General features: G+C 48.0%; 1 protein-coding gene across 4 annotated transcripts in view; it reads right to left on the bottom strand.

Annotated features, from left to right (window-relative positions):
* Positions 1–8,425: 8,425 nt before the first annotated feature.
* Ttc17 (tetratricopeptide repeat domain 17) overlaps positions 8,426–17,825 on the bottom strand; it is a 105,676-nt gene continuing 96,276 nt past the window's right edge. For all 4 annotated transcript variants that reach the window (XR_013050606.1, XR_013050605.1, XM_042275781.2 and 1 more), the window contains 3 exons: positions 13,127–13,246; positions 11,312–11,455; positions 8,426–9,516 (listed from right to left, as the gene is read on the bottom strand). Coding sequence is in view for 2 of the 4 variants with exons in the window: in XM_042275781.2 (XP_042131715.1) it covers positions 9,385–9,516; positions 11,312–11,455; positions 13,127–13,246 (396 nt within the window). In the remaining 2 variants the exon portion in view is untranslated. The remainder of the gene's footprint in view (positions 9,517–11,311; positions 11,456–13,126; positions 13,247–17,825) is intronic.

Consider the following 17,825-nt stretch of genomic DNA (forward strand, 5'->3'; position numbering starts at 1 on the left):
ATATAAGGAAACTCACCTTGAACCAGCCCCTCCACTAGGAGATGGGGATGTATTGATACCTGTGAGCAAGACAGGGTTCTTCCTTCAGGAGGTTTCCATCTTACGAGTGGGTACAGCTGATAGGTAGAGGTAGGTAATTGTGAGGGTGCTTTAAAAACACGTCCAGTGCTCCCTGCTGCCATTGGATGCTGAGTTCCCATACAGGGTCGTATGTGTCATTTGATCCACAGGCAGGAACTGTGGGGACACTTGGGAGGGTCCTAGCAGAGGTCTTTAAACGCTGTGGTGGGAAGCTGCTCTTTTGACTCCCTTGGTGGTTCTCATGGGACTCCATTTTGTTTTGAGATGAGGCTTCACTGTGTAATCCAGGCTGGCATTGAACTCATGTCAATCCTCCTGCCTCAGCCTCCTAAGTGTTGGGATCATGGAAATCCTCAGTTCCTCTCTAGAGTGCTGTTATAAAGGGTCAGGCACAGCCCTGCCTGTTCTCATTCTTCCTCATCTGGGTCATGATGTGACCCTGTGTTCCTGCACGTGCTCCTGCCATGATGCGCCACTGAGGCCAGACCTCCTGGTCTTGGACTTGGAGCCTTCCAAATGATGAGCTAAATAAACCTTTTTCTCCTTATAAGAGAATGGCCTCAGGTACTTTGTTATAGTCATACAAGTATGACTATAACCACATGTTCCTGTTGTGATCCATCTTTTTTCCCCATCCTCCTCTTCCGCCGCAGTCCGTCATGAAGGCTGAGCCACGAAGACCATTGCTGTGGGGCAGGCGGTAGGTACTCCCCGGAACAAAGCTCACTAAAGAGAGGGGAGACATACTGCAAGGAGGGCTATTTGCATTCAGGAAAATGAAGTAGCAGCTCAGGGATGAAGAGGAGGCCAGGAGTCTGAAGCAGGCAGTGATGGCGAGGTATACAGTAATCAGCGGGAGAAGCAGCATCTTTCCTGTGATGAGCAAGCCGGGCAGAGAAGGCAACCAAGGTGGTACCAGAGAGTGCCCGCTCAGCTTCTCCACCTCCGCAGTCTACTACCACCCTCTGAGTTTGAATGTCTGGCTTTTCTCTCCACCATAGAACAAGAGGGGGATGAGGAACTTGGTCAGGGCAAGCTCCTCAAGGGAGGTGGTACTTAGGGAGTATTAGGGATGAGCAATTACCCAGAGGAGGGCCAGCAGGACAGAGCCCCAGGCAGAGACAGAGGAGCCCAGAGGCCCAGAGTGGGGAACAGCAGCTTGGAGTGTTGGAGGAGCAGAAGGCATTCCCATGCAGAGATGGCTCAGTGATGGAGAGGGTGATGAAGGAGAAGGGCCTCTCGGTGAGCCAGGACCCTCCTTACCTGGGTCTGCTGGCCTCACAGCCACCACTGTGCTTCTATCCTCTCCTGTCGCTTGCTGGGCCACTGCCCTCCACTCAACCTTTCCTTCTGTCAGGATGCTGGTCTCCCTCCTCCACCGCTGAAGTCCCTTCCTGCCCATCCTTGTGTTTATTATCTTAGTCTGGGGGGATCGAACCCAGAGCATCACACATACTAGGCAAGCACTCTACTACCATCAAGCCACACCCCTAATCTTTGTGTGTGTGTGTGTGTGTGTGTGTGTGTGTGTGTGTGTGTGTGTGTGTGTGTTTGAGTGCACATGGGGGCCAGAGAAAGATATTGGCTGCCCAAACCCCAAGTGATCCTCTTGTCTCCGTCTCCCATGGTGCTCTAGGCTTTTTACATGGTGCTGGAGATTTGAACTCAGGTCCTCAAACTTGCACAGCAAGTGCTCTTACCCTCTAAGCCATCTCCCCAGCCCCTTCCTGTGTTTAAAGACCCTCTGCTGCTAATCTCTAAGAAGCTCCTCTGACCTTCTCAGGTGGAGAGGACCCCGACCCCTTCTTTGTACCTCTTTCCTTTTTAATTGCCCCCCCTCCCTGTGTGCATGTGAGTATTCACTAGTGAGCACGGGTTTGTGGAGGCTCCAGATCAACCTCAGGTGCTGTCCACCTGGTTTACTGAGACTTCGTCTCTTACTGGCCTGGAGCTCACCCAGCTGTTGAGGCTGTCTGTTTGGCCAGTGAGTCACTTCCGTTTCCACCTCCCTAGTACCGGGGTCGTAAGTACAGCCACCATGCCCAGCTCCCCCCCCCCACCTTGTGTTCTCGGGGTGGAACTCAGGTCCCCATCCTTGCCCAGTACTCTCCCTGATAAGCTATCTCCACAGCTTCCTCCATAGCTCTTTCTGAACATTATTACCACCACCTCCTCTCATGAGACTCCTTGCCTGTTTTTCTGGTCACCTGTCTGATATTTCTGAGGGCAGACCCATGGTCTCACTTAGGTTGGTATTCCCAGTGTTTTCCTAGTGCTTGTTTCTGCATTGACAGACCAGGAGCTTTTGCTTTGTTAATAAATCTTGAGGCTTGGGTCCATACCATCTACCTGCTGGTGAGGTCAGCTCATACAGAATCAACTGTCTGCAGGGACAACTGTTTACCTGTCTTCCTGCTTCTGTGTAGGTCTGCCTAGTGGCGTCAGATTGGCAGTTCAAGATAGGAAACAGTAACCTAAGACAGAGCACCTGTGTGGCCTGGGCAGGCGTCTCCATGACGGGTAAGGTGACCTGCTGACGTCCCACGCAACCAAGTCAGAAGCTCATTTTTTAATAAAAGGGGGACCTGCAGGGCCCTGGCCCCCGTTTTGGGTAACTGTTGCCTTGCTTGCGGACCTTGACCTTGATATCCTCCCTATGCTAATTCCCTGCCAGGTTCCACCCTCCTGAATGCTTAAGGGAAGTTCCTTGTCTGTGTATCCTGCATAATGGGCATTAACAGCTTAGATGCAAGATTGTAAAACATCAGTAGCGAACTTCTGCTCTCCGGGGTCCTCCCATTGTGCTGTAAGCCTGTAATTAAGACCTCCTACCCCCTTAAAGAAATGACATTCGACATTTAAAATTAAATTATGTATATATATATATATTTGAATGAATAATGTGAATGTAATCTATGAATACCACAAATGTGATTAATATCATGAGTGTAATTAAAAAAATTAATTAATTAATTAAAAAAAGATAGGAAACAGTGTGGTTATTTAGCACTGGCTGGCACAGGCCAACACTACAGTGAGGGCTCCCCTCCCCCTCTGCAGAGCCAGCACACCACCATCTGGGGGATAAGAGAGTCCATCAGAACTCACAGGAGTGGACCCACTCAGAGCTCCTCATTCTGTGGCACCTAAGAGTGTGCATCTTTAACAGGTTCGCAGAACACTGTTGGTCTGGGGACCAGCGTTTTAGATCCGGTAAGCTACACATACCCCAAGATCATGTCCAAACCCAACCCTTCTTCCTTTATTTCCATATCACCTACCCTCTTTCCTAAGCCAGAACCCCGGGATTCTCTGGTTGCCTCATCTCAGCCTCAAGCCCTGTCGCTAAGGATCATGGGTCTTCCAAACTGCTCATCGGCTCTCTTCCTCTGCTTTCTCTCCTGTCTGTCCTCAGCACCAGGGCTCTGTTCTCTCCTTATCAGCACTTCCGCACCAGTCTCCTGGATCCTTCCCACTCCTCCAGTCCATTCCCTAACAGGCCTGCTCCAGTGGCAATAGTATTATCCAGAGTGTGGACGATGGCGGTGGCTCCTTTTCACTGTCTGCCGGAGGGCTCTGTCTGGAGCTTGCATCTCTCCCTCCCTGTCAGCACTGGGCTAAATTAGCCTTCCCTCCCATCAGGACTGCTCCTGCTCTTCTCCCACCCCAGGCGGGGCTGGAGTCTCAGGCTCCTCTCACTGTTCCTTGCTCTCTCCCAGGCCTCTGGCCCCAGTCTTCCGGCCCTTCCCTCTGCCTGCTCAGACATGTGCCTTAGCACAGAGGCCGAAGGAAAGCTTGCAGGAGTCAGCTCTCCCCTTCCATCTTGGGTTCTGGGGAACCAGCACCACGAGTACTTGCACCCCCCGAGCCATCTCGCCAGAGCCATTATTGTTATTGTTATCATGGTCATCACCATCACCTTCATCTTCGTCATCACAGACAGGGCTTCTTGTATCCCAGTCAGGCATAAGACTCACTATATAGCTGAGGCTGGCCTTGCGTCCTGTGTGTTTGGGTTACAGGATGGTACCACCCTACCTGGTTTATGCTGTACTGGCAACAGAGTACACGCTTCATGCATGCTAGGCAAGCACTCTACCAGCTGAACTACATCCAGAGCCTGCACCCCTAAAAAAAAAAAAAAACCCCTCTTCTCAAACTCTGCTTGCTACTGTATGTGGCATGCATAAGACTTAGGCTGTTCTAGAAGAAGACTAAGAATTCACACACGTCCCTTATGCTGCTAAGTGAACACAGCATTAAACTGACACCTAATGTCTTTGTGTTAGATGAATCAACATAGGGACCCAGAACTGGCAAAGATACAGAGAGTAAAAGACTGCAGAATGAACGCACACACTGCACTCACTCCCCCTCACCCCAAGACTCAGGGATCGTTGTGGAAGAGTGGGCAGAAAGACAAACAGTGGGAGGCTGGGGATGATGACAAGAAAACTGTCTTCTGCACACAGCAGGGCGGCTGCGCATATGGACTCACAGTGGTTGTGGCAGCATGCGCAAGACCTGAACAGGCCCCAGCCAGACCAAACCCTAGCGTGAAAAGAGGAGTTAGGCGTGATAGTCCACCCTTAGCTGTGGAGCAGTTTGTCAGCTGCTGGATGATGGAGAGTCGGTTTCTCCAGGAGTGGAGCCTCTGGTGAGTTGACCACGCTCCAGTGGAAGATGGCACACCCAAGAATATTTGAGTAGCCCAAACTGGTCTTGAAGGCTTAGAAAGTAAAAACTATACAAAATTGGGTGGGCAGGGAAGGGGGGTACAGCTGGGGTTTAGAGTTGGGGGAGGAGAGGATATAAGCAAATGTCTTCCACGCATAACAAGTCTCCAAAAAGAAGATGATGATGATGTAGGGATAGAAGGGTGGAGGGAAAGACAGCTCAGTCATGGGGGCTCACATCTGTCTATAACTCCAGTTCTAGGGGATATGACATCTTCTGCCTCCATGGGCACCAGGCACACACATGGTTCACAGACATACTTGCAGGCAAACTCACCCACCCTCAACAGGGAGAGGGTGGACTATCAGTCCAGTGGCCTCCAGGGCTGAACCCTGGGGGGAGGGGGATTCTGGGAGAAAGACACATAACTCAGTGATCTCACTCAAAGGTGTTGTGGCAGCGGGCTACTCCTGGCCACCGGTTCCCTGTGCCAAGGTACTTCGGCAGTGCCTCCTTGGTGTGTGTGTGTGTGAGTGTGTGTGTGTGTGTGTGTGTGTGAGTGTGTGTGTGTGTGTGTGTGTGTGTGTGTGTGTGTGGTGCAGTCTGTAGCCTTGGTCATATGGCAGGCATCTTTGGCACCCATAGCTGGCTGGTAAGTAGACTTGAAGGGTAGGACACACAGGAGAGGTGACCACACATTCAGAGGCACTGTTCCCTGGGGACCTGTGCGAGGCCCTGTCACTGTCCCCATCACAACCCTCCCATGTTCCCTTAGTCAGAAGAACCAGAGTTTGCTCGGTTTCACAGCCAGAGCCATCTGGAGCTCTCAAGTTTTATGCAATCTGGAGAGAGGAGCCGTGGTCATTTCCCAAGGAGTCGAGAGCGGTTGGCACCAAGGGCTCTGCTCTGGCCTTCTAAGTGGGCATCTGCCAGCATGACTCTGCTGGTGTTGGATGGAATGCCTTTGGAGATGGGGTGAAATTCATTGTCTAACACCGTGCTAGCCTGTGGGACTTTGATTTCTAACCTGCATGTCCAAAACAGCAGTCACTGTAAGTCCTTGCAATGTCTAGTACAGAGAATGGAGAATTGTAAGTGAAATATAACGAACTTATGTGCAAATGTCAACGGGCAGATGTGGTTAGCTGGACAGCATTGTCCTCTTCTTTCAAAGTTACGCCTCCTGTGCAGCTAGCAGCTGTGAACACTTCAGTGCCTAAGCCTGCCTAAGGCCCCCTGACCATGGACACCACTGTGCCTAAATACACAGTCTCCAAGGACAGAGAGTTTAGTTCTCAGATCCTCAGCCTTGTGCCCAGCTGGCCCTGCTGGATTTGGAGAGCAACAGGCAGAAGCGCATTGATCCTTTAGCCTACCCAACTGCCTAGCTCCATGGAAGCCACTCTGTGTATCTGGTTGTAGTGGGAATGGCAGTGGAGACAGACTCCAGACTCAGATTGTAAACTCTTGGAGAGAACTTAGCTATCAAGACCTCAGCTCTTCACAGCCTTTTTTATGAGGCTAGCATGTGCTAAGTGTCCCACTGGGACTTAATTTCAAGGGGGTTTTGATGGTAGATAATTTTATGGGTCATCTTGACAAGGCCTTAGTTTTGCTTCTTGCTGCTGTGATGAACCACCTCACAGAAACAACTTAAAGGAGAGAGACTTTGTTCACAGGTCCAGGTTATAGGACATCATTGTGTGGAAGCCAAGGTGGCAGGAACGTCAAGTGGCTCAACACATCACATCTACAGCCAAGAGCAGAGAGCAATGCATGCTACGTCATGTCTCACTCTCTCCTTAGCATTCAGTCCAAAGCCTAGACCGTGAAATGGTGCTGCCCACATTTATGGTGGGTCTTCTCACTTCAATAAATCCAATTAAGAAAATCCCTCACAGTCATGCCAACTGGTCAACCTAATGTAGACAATTCTGCATCTAGACTCTCTTTCCAGGAGATTTTAGATTGTTGACAATTAAAACTAACTATCATTAAGGACCAAGGCTGTTCAGATATGTGGCTTATATTTTCTATGTGTCTCTGAGGTGTTGTATTTGAACCAGGTAACAATAAGGTGGTGGCCTCTCCCATGAAGGTGGGCCTCATCTAATATGTGAAGGGCCTAAGCAAGGCAGAAAGTGGAGGAAGGCTGAATCCTCTCTGCATCACCGAGCTGGAATGGAGGTCTACCTGCCCTCAGTGCTCCTGATCCATGGCTTTTAGGCTTACACTTGAGTCACCCTGCTGAGACTCTGTGGCATCCAGCTCTCTCTAGCTTGCAAAGAACGGATTATGGGGCTTCTAAATGCCCAGAATCACATGTACCAATTCCTTATCCTAAATTATATATGACCTAGAAGGATCATGGAGAAATAAAATGGCGAGATGAGCCAAGTAGTTATTTAGTTGAGTATTGCAGGCAGAGGAAACAGTGAATACAGGTTTCTGAGGCAGAAGCATGAGTGGGAGTTTTATTACTGTCAGGAGGTGTGTCTGGGGGGGAGTAAGAGGGAGAGCAATGGGTCAAGAGAAGCAAGCCAGTTTGGAGAGTATTTTCTGGGTTTTATCCTATAAAACTTATATTCAACAAACATGAGAAGAACTCATGCCTAATGGGTAAGAAACAGACCAATTTGAAACATAAGGATGCTGAAACTGTTCAAGTGGCTAAACAGAAGACTAGGCCCCACAAAATGAAAGAGTATATAACATAACCTGGTGGATATAGTACAAAGAACTAGCTGGAAATCTTTTCAGTGCAAAAAGTAATGTGAAATAAAAATCACAGATGGATGAAATGGTAGACAAGATATAGCTGAAGAGAGAGTTAGTAAATTGGAAAAAAGAATGGAAGAAATCCATCAATTTGAAGACCTTCAACACTTGCCCAGGAGTTTCTACTGGGGGCATTTTTGGAGCATGTCCCACCTCCCAAGTTACAGTGATTGTGTTAAACAGTCACACTTCTGAATCAGGATTAGCAGGAAGACAAATGTTGTTTATTTTGTTCTGGAAAAGCCTAGTAGCTGGTTGTAGATTCTTCCATGGACCCTGGGAGGAGGCTATCGAGGGGCTGGACCCCAGTAGTCTGTTACCTTCAAAAGCCAACAAGCATTTGTTGAGTATTTCTGGAAACCTGTCAAACTGTGGTAAGGTGGAGAGGCAGGACCTCACTTAGACACATACTGGAGGGGTCTCCTGAGCAGAGCCTTGCCATATCCAGTTAGGAATGAGCTTGCTGTTTTCCACATACTTCTGATCAAAATGCAACTCACTGGACTCTGTCTGCAGTGAGCCAGTGTTAGAGATGGCCTGATGGTGTTCTGGAAAGCTCTGTAGACTGCTGCCCTGGGGGGAGGCATTCCATAGTTGACCCACTTGGTCCTGTGAGGTGTTTCCTGGGCAGACATGAGGCTCAGTGCTCATCTGAGGTGTCCAGGAGTGGTGACTCTGGTTTGGTAATGCTTTCTTTTCCAGGTCACCAGTCACATGGTGACCTCTGCTGACGATGCAGCTTTCTGGTCAATGTTTCAAGCTCTTAAGTTTGTTCATTCATTCCTCATCTTGCTGCTGTGAGATGACACAGAACTTAGGAAACCAGAGGCGGAGTCACTAGACAATATAAATTGGCCCATATCTGAAGAAAAACTACACCATGGAGTCATTTTGCTCATAAACAATTTTTATTTTTGTTCTCAGTATGTGCCCTTAAAGGTTCCAAAATGTTGGAGTTTCTGATTTTCCAGGGACCAGAGGTAAGGGCACTGTGTGGGACACCCAACCCTGGCTCCTGGCTCTCCTCTGAGGAGCTGGTGTGCCAGCCTCAGAGAGAGGGTTGACAGTCACGCCTAGTCCAAGATGGGGAACACAGCGAACAAGGAATTAGTAACACAGACTCGGTCTGTAGAGGGCTGCAAATACACGTATTCTCTATATATAAACCTGTTATATAGGATTTCAATGTATTGGTTTCCTTGTGATCTGCACTTAAAATACAAATGATAAAGATGTTGCACACGGCTGACTCCCCTGCTCAGCCCCCCTCCCACCCCAACATAAATAACTTACAAAGGTCAGATGACCCTAAGAGTTTCTGCTGTTGCAAATATTTTGTTTGTAAAATTGTTTTCCCTTCCTCCCCTGCAAACTATCTCTGAGAGCTTGGAACATAGCAGCGTGGAATGGACGAGACTGGGGCAGGAGCAGACCTGGTGAGGACATCAAGAATCCTTGCTTCTTACTGACTGGCCCCAGGCGGCATTGCAAGTCCAGGGACAACAGAGGCTACACAGGAAGCAGAGAATGGGCAGTGTGGATCTGGCCTCTCCAGGGAAGAGGCTGGACCACTGAGGAGCCTTGAAGGCATGGAGGTTTTGAAGACAGAGCAGAGCTCCGGCTGTCCTGGCTCAGTATTTACAGTGTCTGGCAAACCCCGTTTCTGAAGACGTCTCTTCTGAGGGTGGCTGGGGAGGAGGAACTTAAAACCAAGCAAAGCCAGCCCTGCAGGCCAAGTCCTCTTGTGCCTTACTTGGCAGTTCACACACACCGTTCATGTGGGTACTGACATCGACGGAGCTCTGCTCTGACAGTGGCTGGGAGAGCTGCCGGAAGGGGAGGCATGCCCTAGGGGGAACGCCGGCCCTTCTTCAGCATTAGGTGGCACTGGATAGTCTGGATCCGGTTCTTGGCAGGCACGAACTCTGGCTGTAGCTTCAGTGTCGATTCATACCACACCAGGGCCTTCTCAAACTCTTCCTGTGGGGGACAAGGAACGCATGTGAGGAGACAGCACCACCCGACTAGACATGGCTGTGACCAGTGACAACCCACCATGACTCTGCAGTGGAGTTAAGCGTGCAGGGGGCTGAGGGGAGGGAGGAGACAGTGGCCGAGCCCCGAGGCACAACCACAAAGCAATCAGCAGAAAACTGGCCTGTATTGGTCTGGAGTGGCAGTGGCCCCTAACAGCCACCACTACTAAGCCCTGAGATGTGCGTGGCACTGTGCCAGTGCCTTATGACATTCCTTACTTAGGCTCCCAAGCCTCTAGATTGGGGCCTGGAAAATGCTCACTGTGATTCTGCTTTGATTTTCTAGCATGCCTGGCAAGATGGAGCTGGACTTGGGCATCTCTTACCACTGTACACTATCAGGACATTTTGTTTTCCCAAACATTTCAAACACTTAGAAATGACCACTGCTATACTGAGAACCAGTTCTACACAGGACGGCCTCACTGGCTTGCTCACTCAATGAGACACACTTGCTCACTCAACAGCAAACCTCACATTTACTGGGGATGAAAACAGTCTCCAGTTTTAAGAAGCAGAGAAGAAGGCTACACATTTGGCAATGCCAGCCTGGCCAGAGGCCTAATGCCTCAGGAATCAGAGATGATACCAGCCTGGCCGGAGCCAACCAAGCCCTCACTCAGGGATGGTTCCAGCTTGGGCAAAAACACTAATAACTCAGAGGTCTGAGACGACACATACACAGCTTACAGCCCAGGGTGGCACACTCCATTATCTGTTAGGAGAGCAGCATGGGAACTGGCCCGCCCCCACTTCAGATGGCAGCAGACGGCTTGGTTCACAAGTTATATATGGTTATGACACGTTTTGGCAGGGACCTCTGGGGTTTTGAGTTTTGAAATCAAGGCTGGGTTTGCAGAACTCAATGGTAAACCATTTGCTTAGCATATGTAAGAACCTTGGATTTGATCCCTAATATCACACACACGTGCACACATGTACACACACACACACACACACACACACACACACACACACACACACACACACACACACACACTCATGAAATAGACCTCTTTCTGAATAGATGAGGAACCTGGAGGGCAGCATTAACCATTTTCCCTTGTGAACAGTAGCTGTGAAGCTACTAGATTTCATCAGCGAGTGTTTGCTGAGCACCTAATCTGGTCCTGCACATGAGAAAAAAAGCAGTTTTGTCCTGAGGGGCTCAGAGTCTAGAGGGAAAGACAACACTTGACCAAGTTCAAGTGTTTTAGACTAGTGTGTTAACACCACTGTGCTAAAAAACTCATGGTGAAGACCCGTGGGGTTGTCAATGCTTAGATTATATCACGTTATTTGAGGAGACGCAACTCGGGGCCAGAGAGAGACGCACAATTAGGACCACTGGCTTCTCCTCCCGAGGACCTGGGTTTGTCTCTCAGCGCCCACCTGGCGGCTCACAACCAACCCCTTGTAACTCCAGTTCCCGAGGTCTGATGCCCTCTTCTGACCTCTGAGTGCACTAGGCAAGCACATGGTACATGCAACATGCAGACCAAATACTCACATACATAAAATAAACAATCTAAATAAAACTGCAAAAACCTCAAACCCCAAAATAACACCAACCCAACCCAGCCTCTCAAATCCCTGTGAGTAAACTTTATGTTGGTGTAGCTGGTAATCATGGAGATAAAACTTCTGGGAAACTGGAGCACAGTGCCATATTCAAAAAGAGCTTTGGAGTCAAGATGTGCCTCCATATCAGAACTAGGCTGGCTCCCACCCCGTCTCACCATCGCCACGTAGACATTGCCCAGAGTAAAGTGGTTGACAGCAAAGTGGGGTGCGATCTCCACAGCCATGGTGGCCACTATGACAGCATCATTCCAGAGCTTGGCATTGTGCAGGATGTTGGCCAGGCTGATGAGGGGCACATCCTGGGGAAGGAAGAGAGAGAGGAGAACTGGGCTTTACTCTTGACTCTGCCAGACACGAAGCACCCAGTCCGGCTCCTGGGAGATGACAGAGTTCGACACAGAAGTACACAGGACCAGGCTGCTGCGTGCTCCTGGTCTCTACACGAAGAGCAGAATAGGAGCCTGCACCGGAAGAAAACCCGCAAAACCCTCTCACTGACAAAGCCTTCCAGGAAAAGCATCAATAATAACAACAGTAGCTATTAATATTCTTCTGCTGAGTTCCAGGCCCACTTCTGAAACGTCGTGAGTGACTTCCATGGAGCATGCTCTCTTGTCCTGCAGATGGTGACTAGAAAGTCCACAGTCAGACACCTGAGGACAGCCACAGTCTGAGTGGAGCAGTGACAAGTGCGCATGCTCCAGAGTGAGCTTGCATGTGCTAGACAAGCACTCTTAGTCTACTGAGCGACAGGCTGGGCTCCGTGCAAGGACTAGTGTGTCCCCTGCAGCAGCTGGCAGGTGTGCTCACAGGCCAGGGCCAGGCCTGCACCGGTTTCTGTGGTGACTGGAGGGAGCTTCCCCTAACCGCCGTGTCAGTCTCCACAGCACACTGGAGACCAGCAGGTGTGCAGAGGCTCTCTGACCCTCACAGCCAATGCCTTACCGTCTGCCTGTCTGCTGCCCCAGCGTGAAGCACAGAGGGACAGACTGGACAACCAGTGACATCAGTTCCCACAGACCTTTCCCCTTTAAACCTGCTGTCTGAGCATGCCTGTCACACTGTGCTGGCTTCTATGGGAGACATGGATGAACAATAAAAAGGAAGCCATCCCTGTCCTCACAGGGCAACTGCAGAGTGGATGTTCTTAGATGAGAGCAGTGTTCTACGTCTGGCCCAAGGTCGGAATGTCAGTGCAGAGCACAGCTGTGCTTAGAACCCAGAGCTGCCCTGGGTGAAGCGGCTCTTTCCTGCCAGCCTGGGCACCACCCGACAAGCAGATACAGCTGGGTCTCTACGAGGTAGGGCATCTAGATTAATTCGGAACCAGGAACATATGTTATAATCACGGCATTCTCAGCCACCGTAATAACACTGGGTGCTATGGAAAGATCTACAGTTAGCATGTTGTGCATGTAGGAGGAGACCGGGAATTTACTAAGATGCACAAAGGGATAGGAAGTGAGGCACCTAGGGGCTGCCCAGACCCCCAGATTCCCAGGCAGGTGGCCTGCTCAGCCAGAGGACACCTTGTATGAGGTGTGGCTCTCCAGTACCACAGGAGAGGTGTGAGGTGACAGACCATCACCATGATCTCAGTCCACCTCTGTGAGGTGGGGACTGTCACCGGCCACCACCCCTCCTGCCATGTCCTCAGTGCACCGCTCTCACACTGGCCGAGCATGAGCAAGCCTAACCGAAAGTGCAGGAGCCACTGGCCATGGGAGGGGCACACAGACACCCCTTCCCACCCCTTCCCCTGCTCACTCCCCTTCATCTGGTGGGGGGAACAGACACCCCCTCCCCCCTCCCTCCCCCTCCCTCCCTCACCTTCATCTGGTGGGGGGAGCAGACACCCCCTCCCCCCTCTCCCCTCCCTTCCTCCCTCCCTCCCTCACCTTCATCTGGTGGGGGGAGCAGACACCCCCTCCCCCCTCTCCCCTCCCTTCCTCCCTCCCTCCCTCCCTCACCTTCATCTGGTGGGGGGCATAGTGCAGGGCCTGGCGCAGACAGTCAATGGCCTTTTTCCCCTGACCTTTCACTCTCCAGTAGAGGGCAGCCATGCTGGAAAGGACCCACGATGTCTGATTCTGCAAAGCAACACAAAGTCCCCTCAACCACATACCCAGTGTCACCATGATTAAGAGGTGCTGGCGCTCAGCTAGCCGCTCAGTGTCCTTGTGGATCCTCAGGGCAGTTCTACGAGCTGGGTTCTACTCATACAGCTTTCTACAGACGAGAACACTGTTCGGAGAGCCTGTGTGCCCTGTCCAAGGCCACGGAAGCACACAGCAGAGTGGCACTCGTGTCCACGCCCACGGAAGCACACAGCAGAGTGGCACTCGTGTCCCTGTCTTGTTCTACTTAACTTCTTTGAACCAAGAGACAGACATACTTACAAAGAGAAGAGTCACCTCCCCACCCTCCTCTACTGTTGGAGTAAACACTACTTTCAGCTTCTCATATAGCTTTTTAGAATTTCTTTATGCTTTCTATAAGCAACTACCGATACAGAATTATACTCTCACCTTTTAAAAACAAGACTATTTATATGAACCAGCATTTGTTTCCCTTTTAGTAAACAGTTGCTTTTAAGATCTTTCTCCACTGGCAGAAGAAAAGCTTCCCTGTCATCTTGTTAATGGCTGCATAGTATTTCCCCGTGTGGATGTCCATCATTCACTTGACAGGACTCTTATTAATGAATACCTCTTTCTAATATTTTATCATTACAATGGGATAAAAAAGCTGTATACAGGTGTGACCTTACACTTGTGTGAGCACATGTGTACATTTCCAGAGGTGGACACAGCATGCAAAAGGATGCTCATCCTTTTCATTTGGGAGATACAACATATTGCTTTTCACAGGGCTGTAGTGACATTCTGCCAGAAACACAAATGTTCCCATTTCCTAACAGCCGGGTGACAGACTGTTAGGGATTTTTATCACTGTGACAGGTGAACACTAGTTTTTGTCTGTACTTCCCACTTATGAACGGCACGGACCATTGTTTCATATCTGTAGTATTTTGGATTCCTTTTTATTCAGACTATCGGTCCTCCCATTCTGTTAACTTTTCTGAGGTCTTTGTCATGTTTCCTGAAAAAAGTATTTCATGAGTTAATTCCTTAATGAGGAATTCCCAGAAGGTGTCTCAGGATGAAGGCTGCCTTTGGAGTCTCAGTGCCTCTTACCGCTGCAGAATTTGATTTATTCATTTATCTACAATGACTTCTGGATTTCTGGCTATATTAGGAAGGCTGTCTTTACTCCAAGATGATCAAGACATTTTACTGTGTTTTCCTCCCCAAGAAAATTTTAAATTTCATTTTCACACTGAAATCTTTGATTCATTCAAAATTTAACCTGCCATAAAATGTTCATCCAACTTATTATTTTTCCAGACGGTCACTAAATAATTTCACCAGTATTAAAAGTCACCTCTTCTAATGAGATGTTGCCTTTACCACACAGAATCCCATCCATGCCCCTATGCACTTGTCTCATTTACTCTCTTCACCATACAATTAAACGGCACTGTGAATTTACTAAAGCACACGCATCCACTTTCTACAGCTGGTACTGGAGTGGCTTCCTGCTTTAATGTCCGATGCACAAACACACGGGTAGAGTTTCTGTGGTCAGGAGCAGGTATCTGCCAGAAGCTCTGGGTGACAGGACAGGCAGATGGTCAAATACTCAAGAGAATTCTACATCGTTTCCTACACACTTACCAACTTGCAATCCCATTAATGTGGATCAAAAGGGCTCTTTCAGGGAGGCATATGATTCAGTTCTGAGTCTATCATGGGTGTAAAAATGGCACTTAACTGGGATCTTAGTTTTCATTTCTTGACCATCAGTAGAACTAAGAATTGCTTCATGTTCAGCAAACATTTCTTCTTCATCATTTTCCTCTGTTTTGGGGGCACTGAGCCTCATGCTGGCCAGGTCTCGACCACTGAGCTGTGCTGAGCTTTTCTGTTGGCTGTTAGGTCATGATCTTGAACCTGTCATCCACATATGTTTCAACTATCTCCTAGTTTTTCAGGCTTTATAGTTAGGACTTCTGCATCTTCCCCAAACCTTCCCCACTCAGAAATCCACCTCCCACATTTCACTCTAATTTTCAAAGTAATGTTTTTGATACTTGGCCCTTAATTTACCTGGAATTAAGTATTTCTTTAAGATGTAAGGATTAAAATTGCTAACCAATAGCCATGTCTCCCTTTAAAGGGCCCTATCTCCTCCTTATCTTCCCTAGAAATTCAAAGTTCTGCTTTTCCTAAAGTTTTTTAGAATAAGAAATTCAGTTAATAAATGACATGGCACACATGTGTGTCACGGCCAGAGGACTGAGGTCAGAGGACAACTTGAGAGAGCTGTTTCTCTCCCAATTCCCTGTGGGATGTGGGGATGGAACTCAGGCTGCCAGGCTTACACCCAAGCCACCTCTTCCTGCTGCGCCATCTGCCCAGGCCCAAAGTTCTGCTTCATTTCAAAGCTCTGTTGGCACTGCCACTCTGTCAGCGCCGGTGATCTGGGTCGGGCTGACAGGCCAAAGGTGTGTGTGTCTTCCAACTGCAAGCATGGTGGACCTAAATATACAAATATTTACAAACGGAAGTAGATCCTGAGAACACTGACTCTATTTAGGTCTTTTAAAATGTCTTTCAACTTCTATCACTTTCTGTTCACAGGTTCAGCTTTATTTAATGTTATACCAAATGTTATGAACATATTTTTGCAACACTGGAAATGCAACTTGTCTTTATTTACTGACCTTACAAGCAGCCACCTGATAAAAATGTTCCTAAAAATTTGACTGTAGATTTTCTGAGTACTGCATAGAGAGCAGTATTAATTTCTTTTGTTGATTTATTTGCTTGTTTCCAGTATTCAGCATGTTCTCCACAGGCTCAAGTATTTGAATTCTTGGTCCCCAGTTGCTGGTGCTGTGTGGGGAGATGGTGCAGCCTTGCTGGAGGAAGAACGTCGTCACTGGGGGTGGGCTCTGGGCAGAGCCTTGTCCCACTTCTCTTTCTCTTCCTGCGTGTGGATGGGGAAGTGATCTTGGGGCTTCCTGCTCCAGTGGCCTGCTGCCATGCCTCCCTGCCACGTTCCTTCCTGGAACTGAGGGCTCACATGAACTCTTCCTTCTGTAAGGCGTTTGACCACAGCTGCAGAAAAGTAACTAATACACGCAGGGCTGAGAAGAAGTGTAAGAGTTGGCATACTTTTCCCTGAAGCCAGATAATTATTTTCATCTTTTCCCCATTAGGAATTAGCTCAGAAGTCCTGCTATGCAGACTGGGATGGTCCCTGAATGCTCATTCTGCATTAGTTCAGGGGCTGAATTTCCCAAATGCACTCTACTTTTCAGAATTTTCTCTTTCAGTTTGGTCAGTGAAACTTTGGACTTTCCTAAGGTTCTACTCCTTTCTGTATTTCTTGGACAATCCACATTGGTTAATATAAATCTTAAAAATACGTTGTTGGAGCCTGTCTTTAAATGGTTTCCTTATTATATTGCTATGTTCATAAGATTAAGTTCTTAATTTAAATTTTATACATAATACATTATATACATCTCCCAGTATCTAGTCTAGTTTTCAAGATTATTTTCACTCAAGAAAGTAACTGGATAATTGTTCTCTTTTCTCTTGCTCCAAAGTCTGTTTGTTGGGATTGAAGTATTTACCAAAAGTTTGGTAGAATTCCCTTACCCAACTGTGTTGTATTTCTTGATGAAATATATATTTTTAACTTACTGCTCAAGACTTTTTAGATTTTGTTTTTGTTCTTGAATCAGATTAGATAAATTACAGCATTTTTTTTTCTTTTTCAGGAATTTTTAAAAGTTATATATTTTCAAATTTACTAATATAAAGATGTAAGTATGCCTTTATCTATTTATTTAATGTCTGCTCATGCGTGTGCATGCGTGTGTGCATGCATGTGTGTATAGTGTAACTATGGCATAAATGCTTATGTAAGTACATGCATACCCACCTGTGCACTGAGGCCAGAGGTGGTCTGAGGCATTATTTTCAACCTTATTCCCGAGATGAGTTCTCTCACAGAACTGAAGCCAGGATGGCAGGTAATAAGCCTCAGCAATCCTGCCTTCATCCCCACAGCACTTGGCTTATAGGTGTGCATGGCCACATCTGGCTTTTTATGTCTGTGCTGGGGATTTGAACTCAGGTCCTCAAGCTTGTGCCCCAAATGCTCTTTCCAACGAGCCCCTTCCCAGCCCCAGCTGTGACTTTTCAAAGCCTCTTTAACCAAACACAGCTGCAGTTTATTTTCTCTTTCTTCCTGATATTAGTTACTTGTAAGTTTTAAAAAATAACTTTGTTACAAGTTTTTCTAATTGTTAACAACATCCAAGTTCTACAGTGTTGACTGTACTACTTTCTTTGTTTTCAATTTCATTGATCTCTGCACCCACTAACAGAATTTATACAACTAAGATATGAACAAATTCATAATTATGGCTGGATGTTTAATGTGCTTCTCAGCAATTCATGGAAGTTGACAAAAAGTCATGAAGATAGAGAAAACATGAACAACGCTATCAATCAACGTACACCAATATCTCTAGTCTGCCTAATGACAGATGCTGTTTCTTTCTAGTGTATGAAATATTTACCATGGCCACCT

This window comes from Peromyscus maniculatus, chromosome 4, assembly GCF_049852395.1.
Source record: "Peromyscus maniculatus bairdii isolate BWxNUB_F1_BW_parent chromosome 4, HU_Pman_BW_mat_3.1, whole genome shotgun sequence".
In the NCBI taxonomy this organism is placed as follows: Eukaryota; Metazoa; Chordata; class Mammalia; order Rodentia; family Cricetidae; genus Peromyscus; species Peromyscus maniculatus.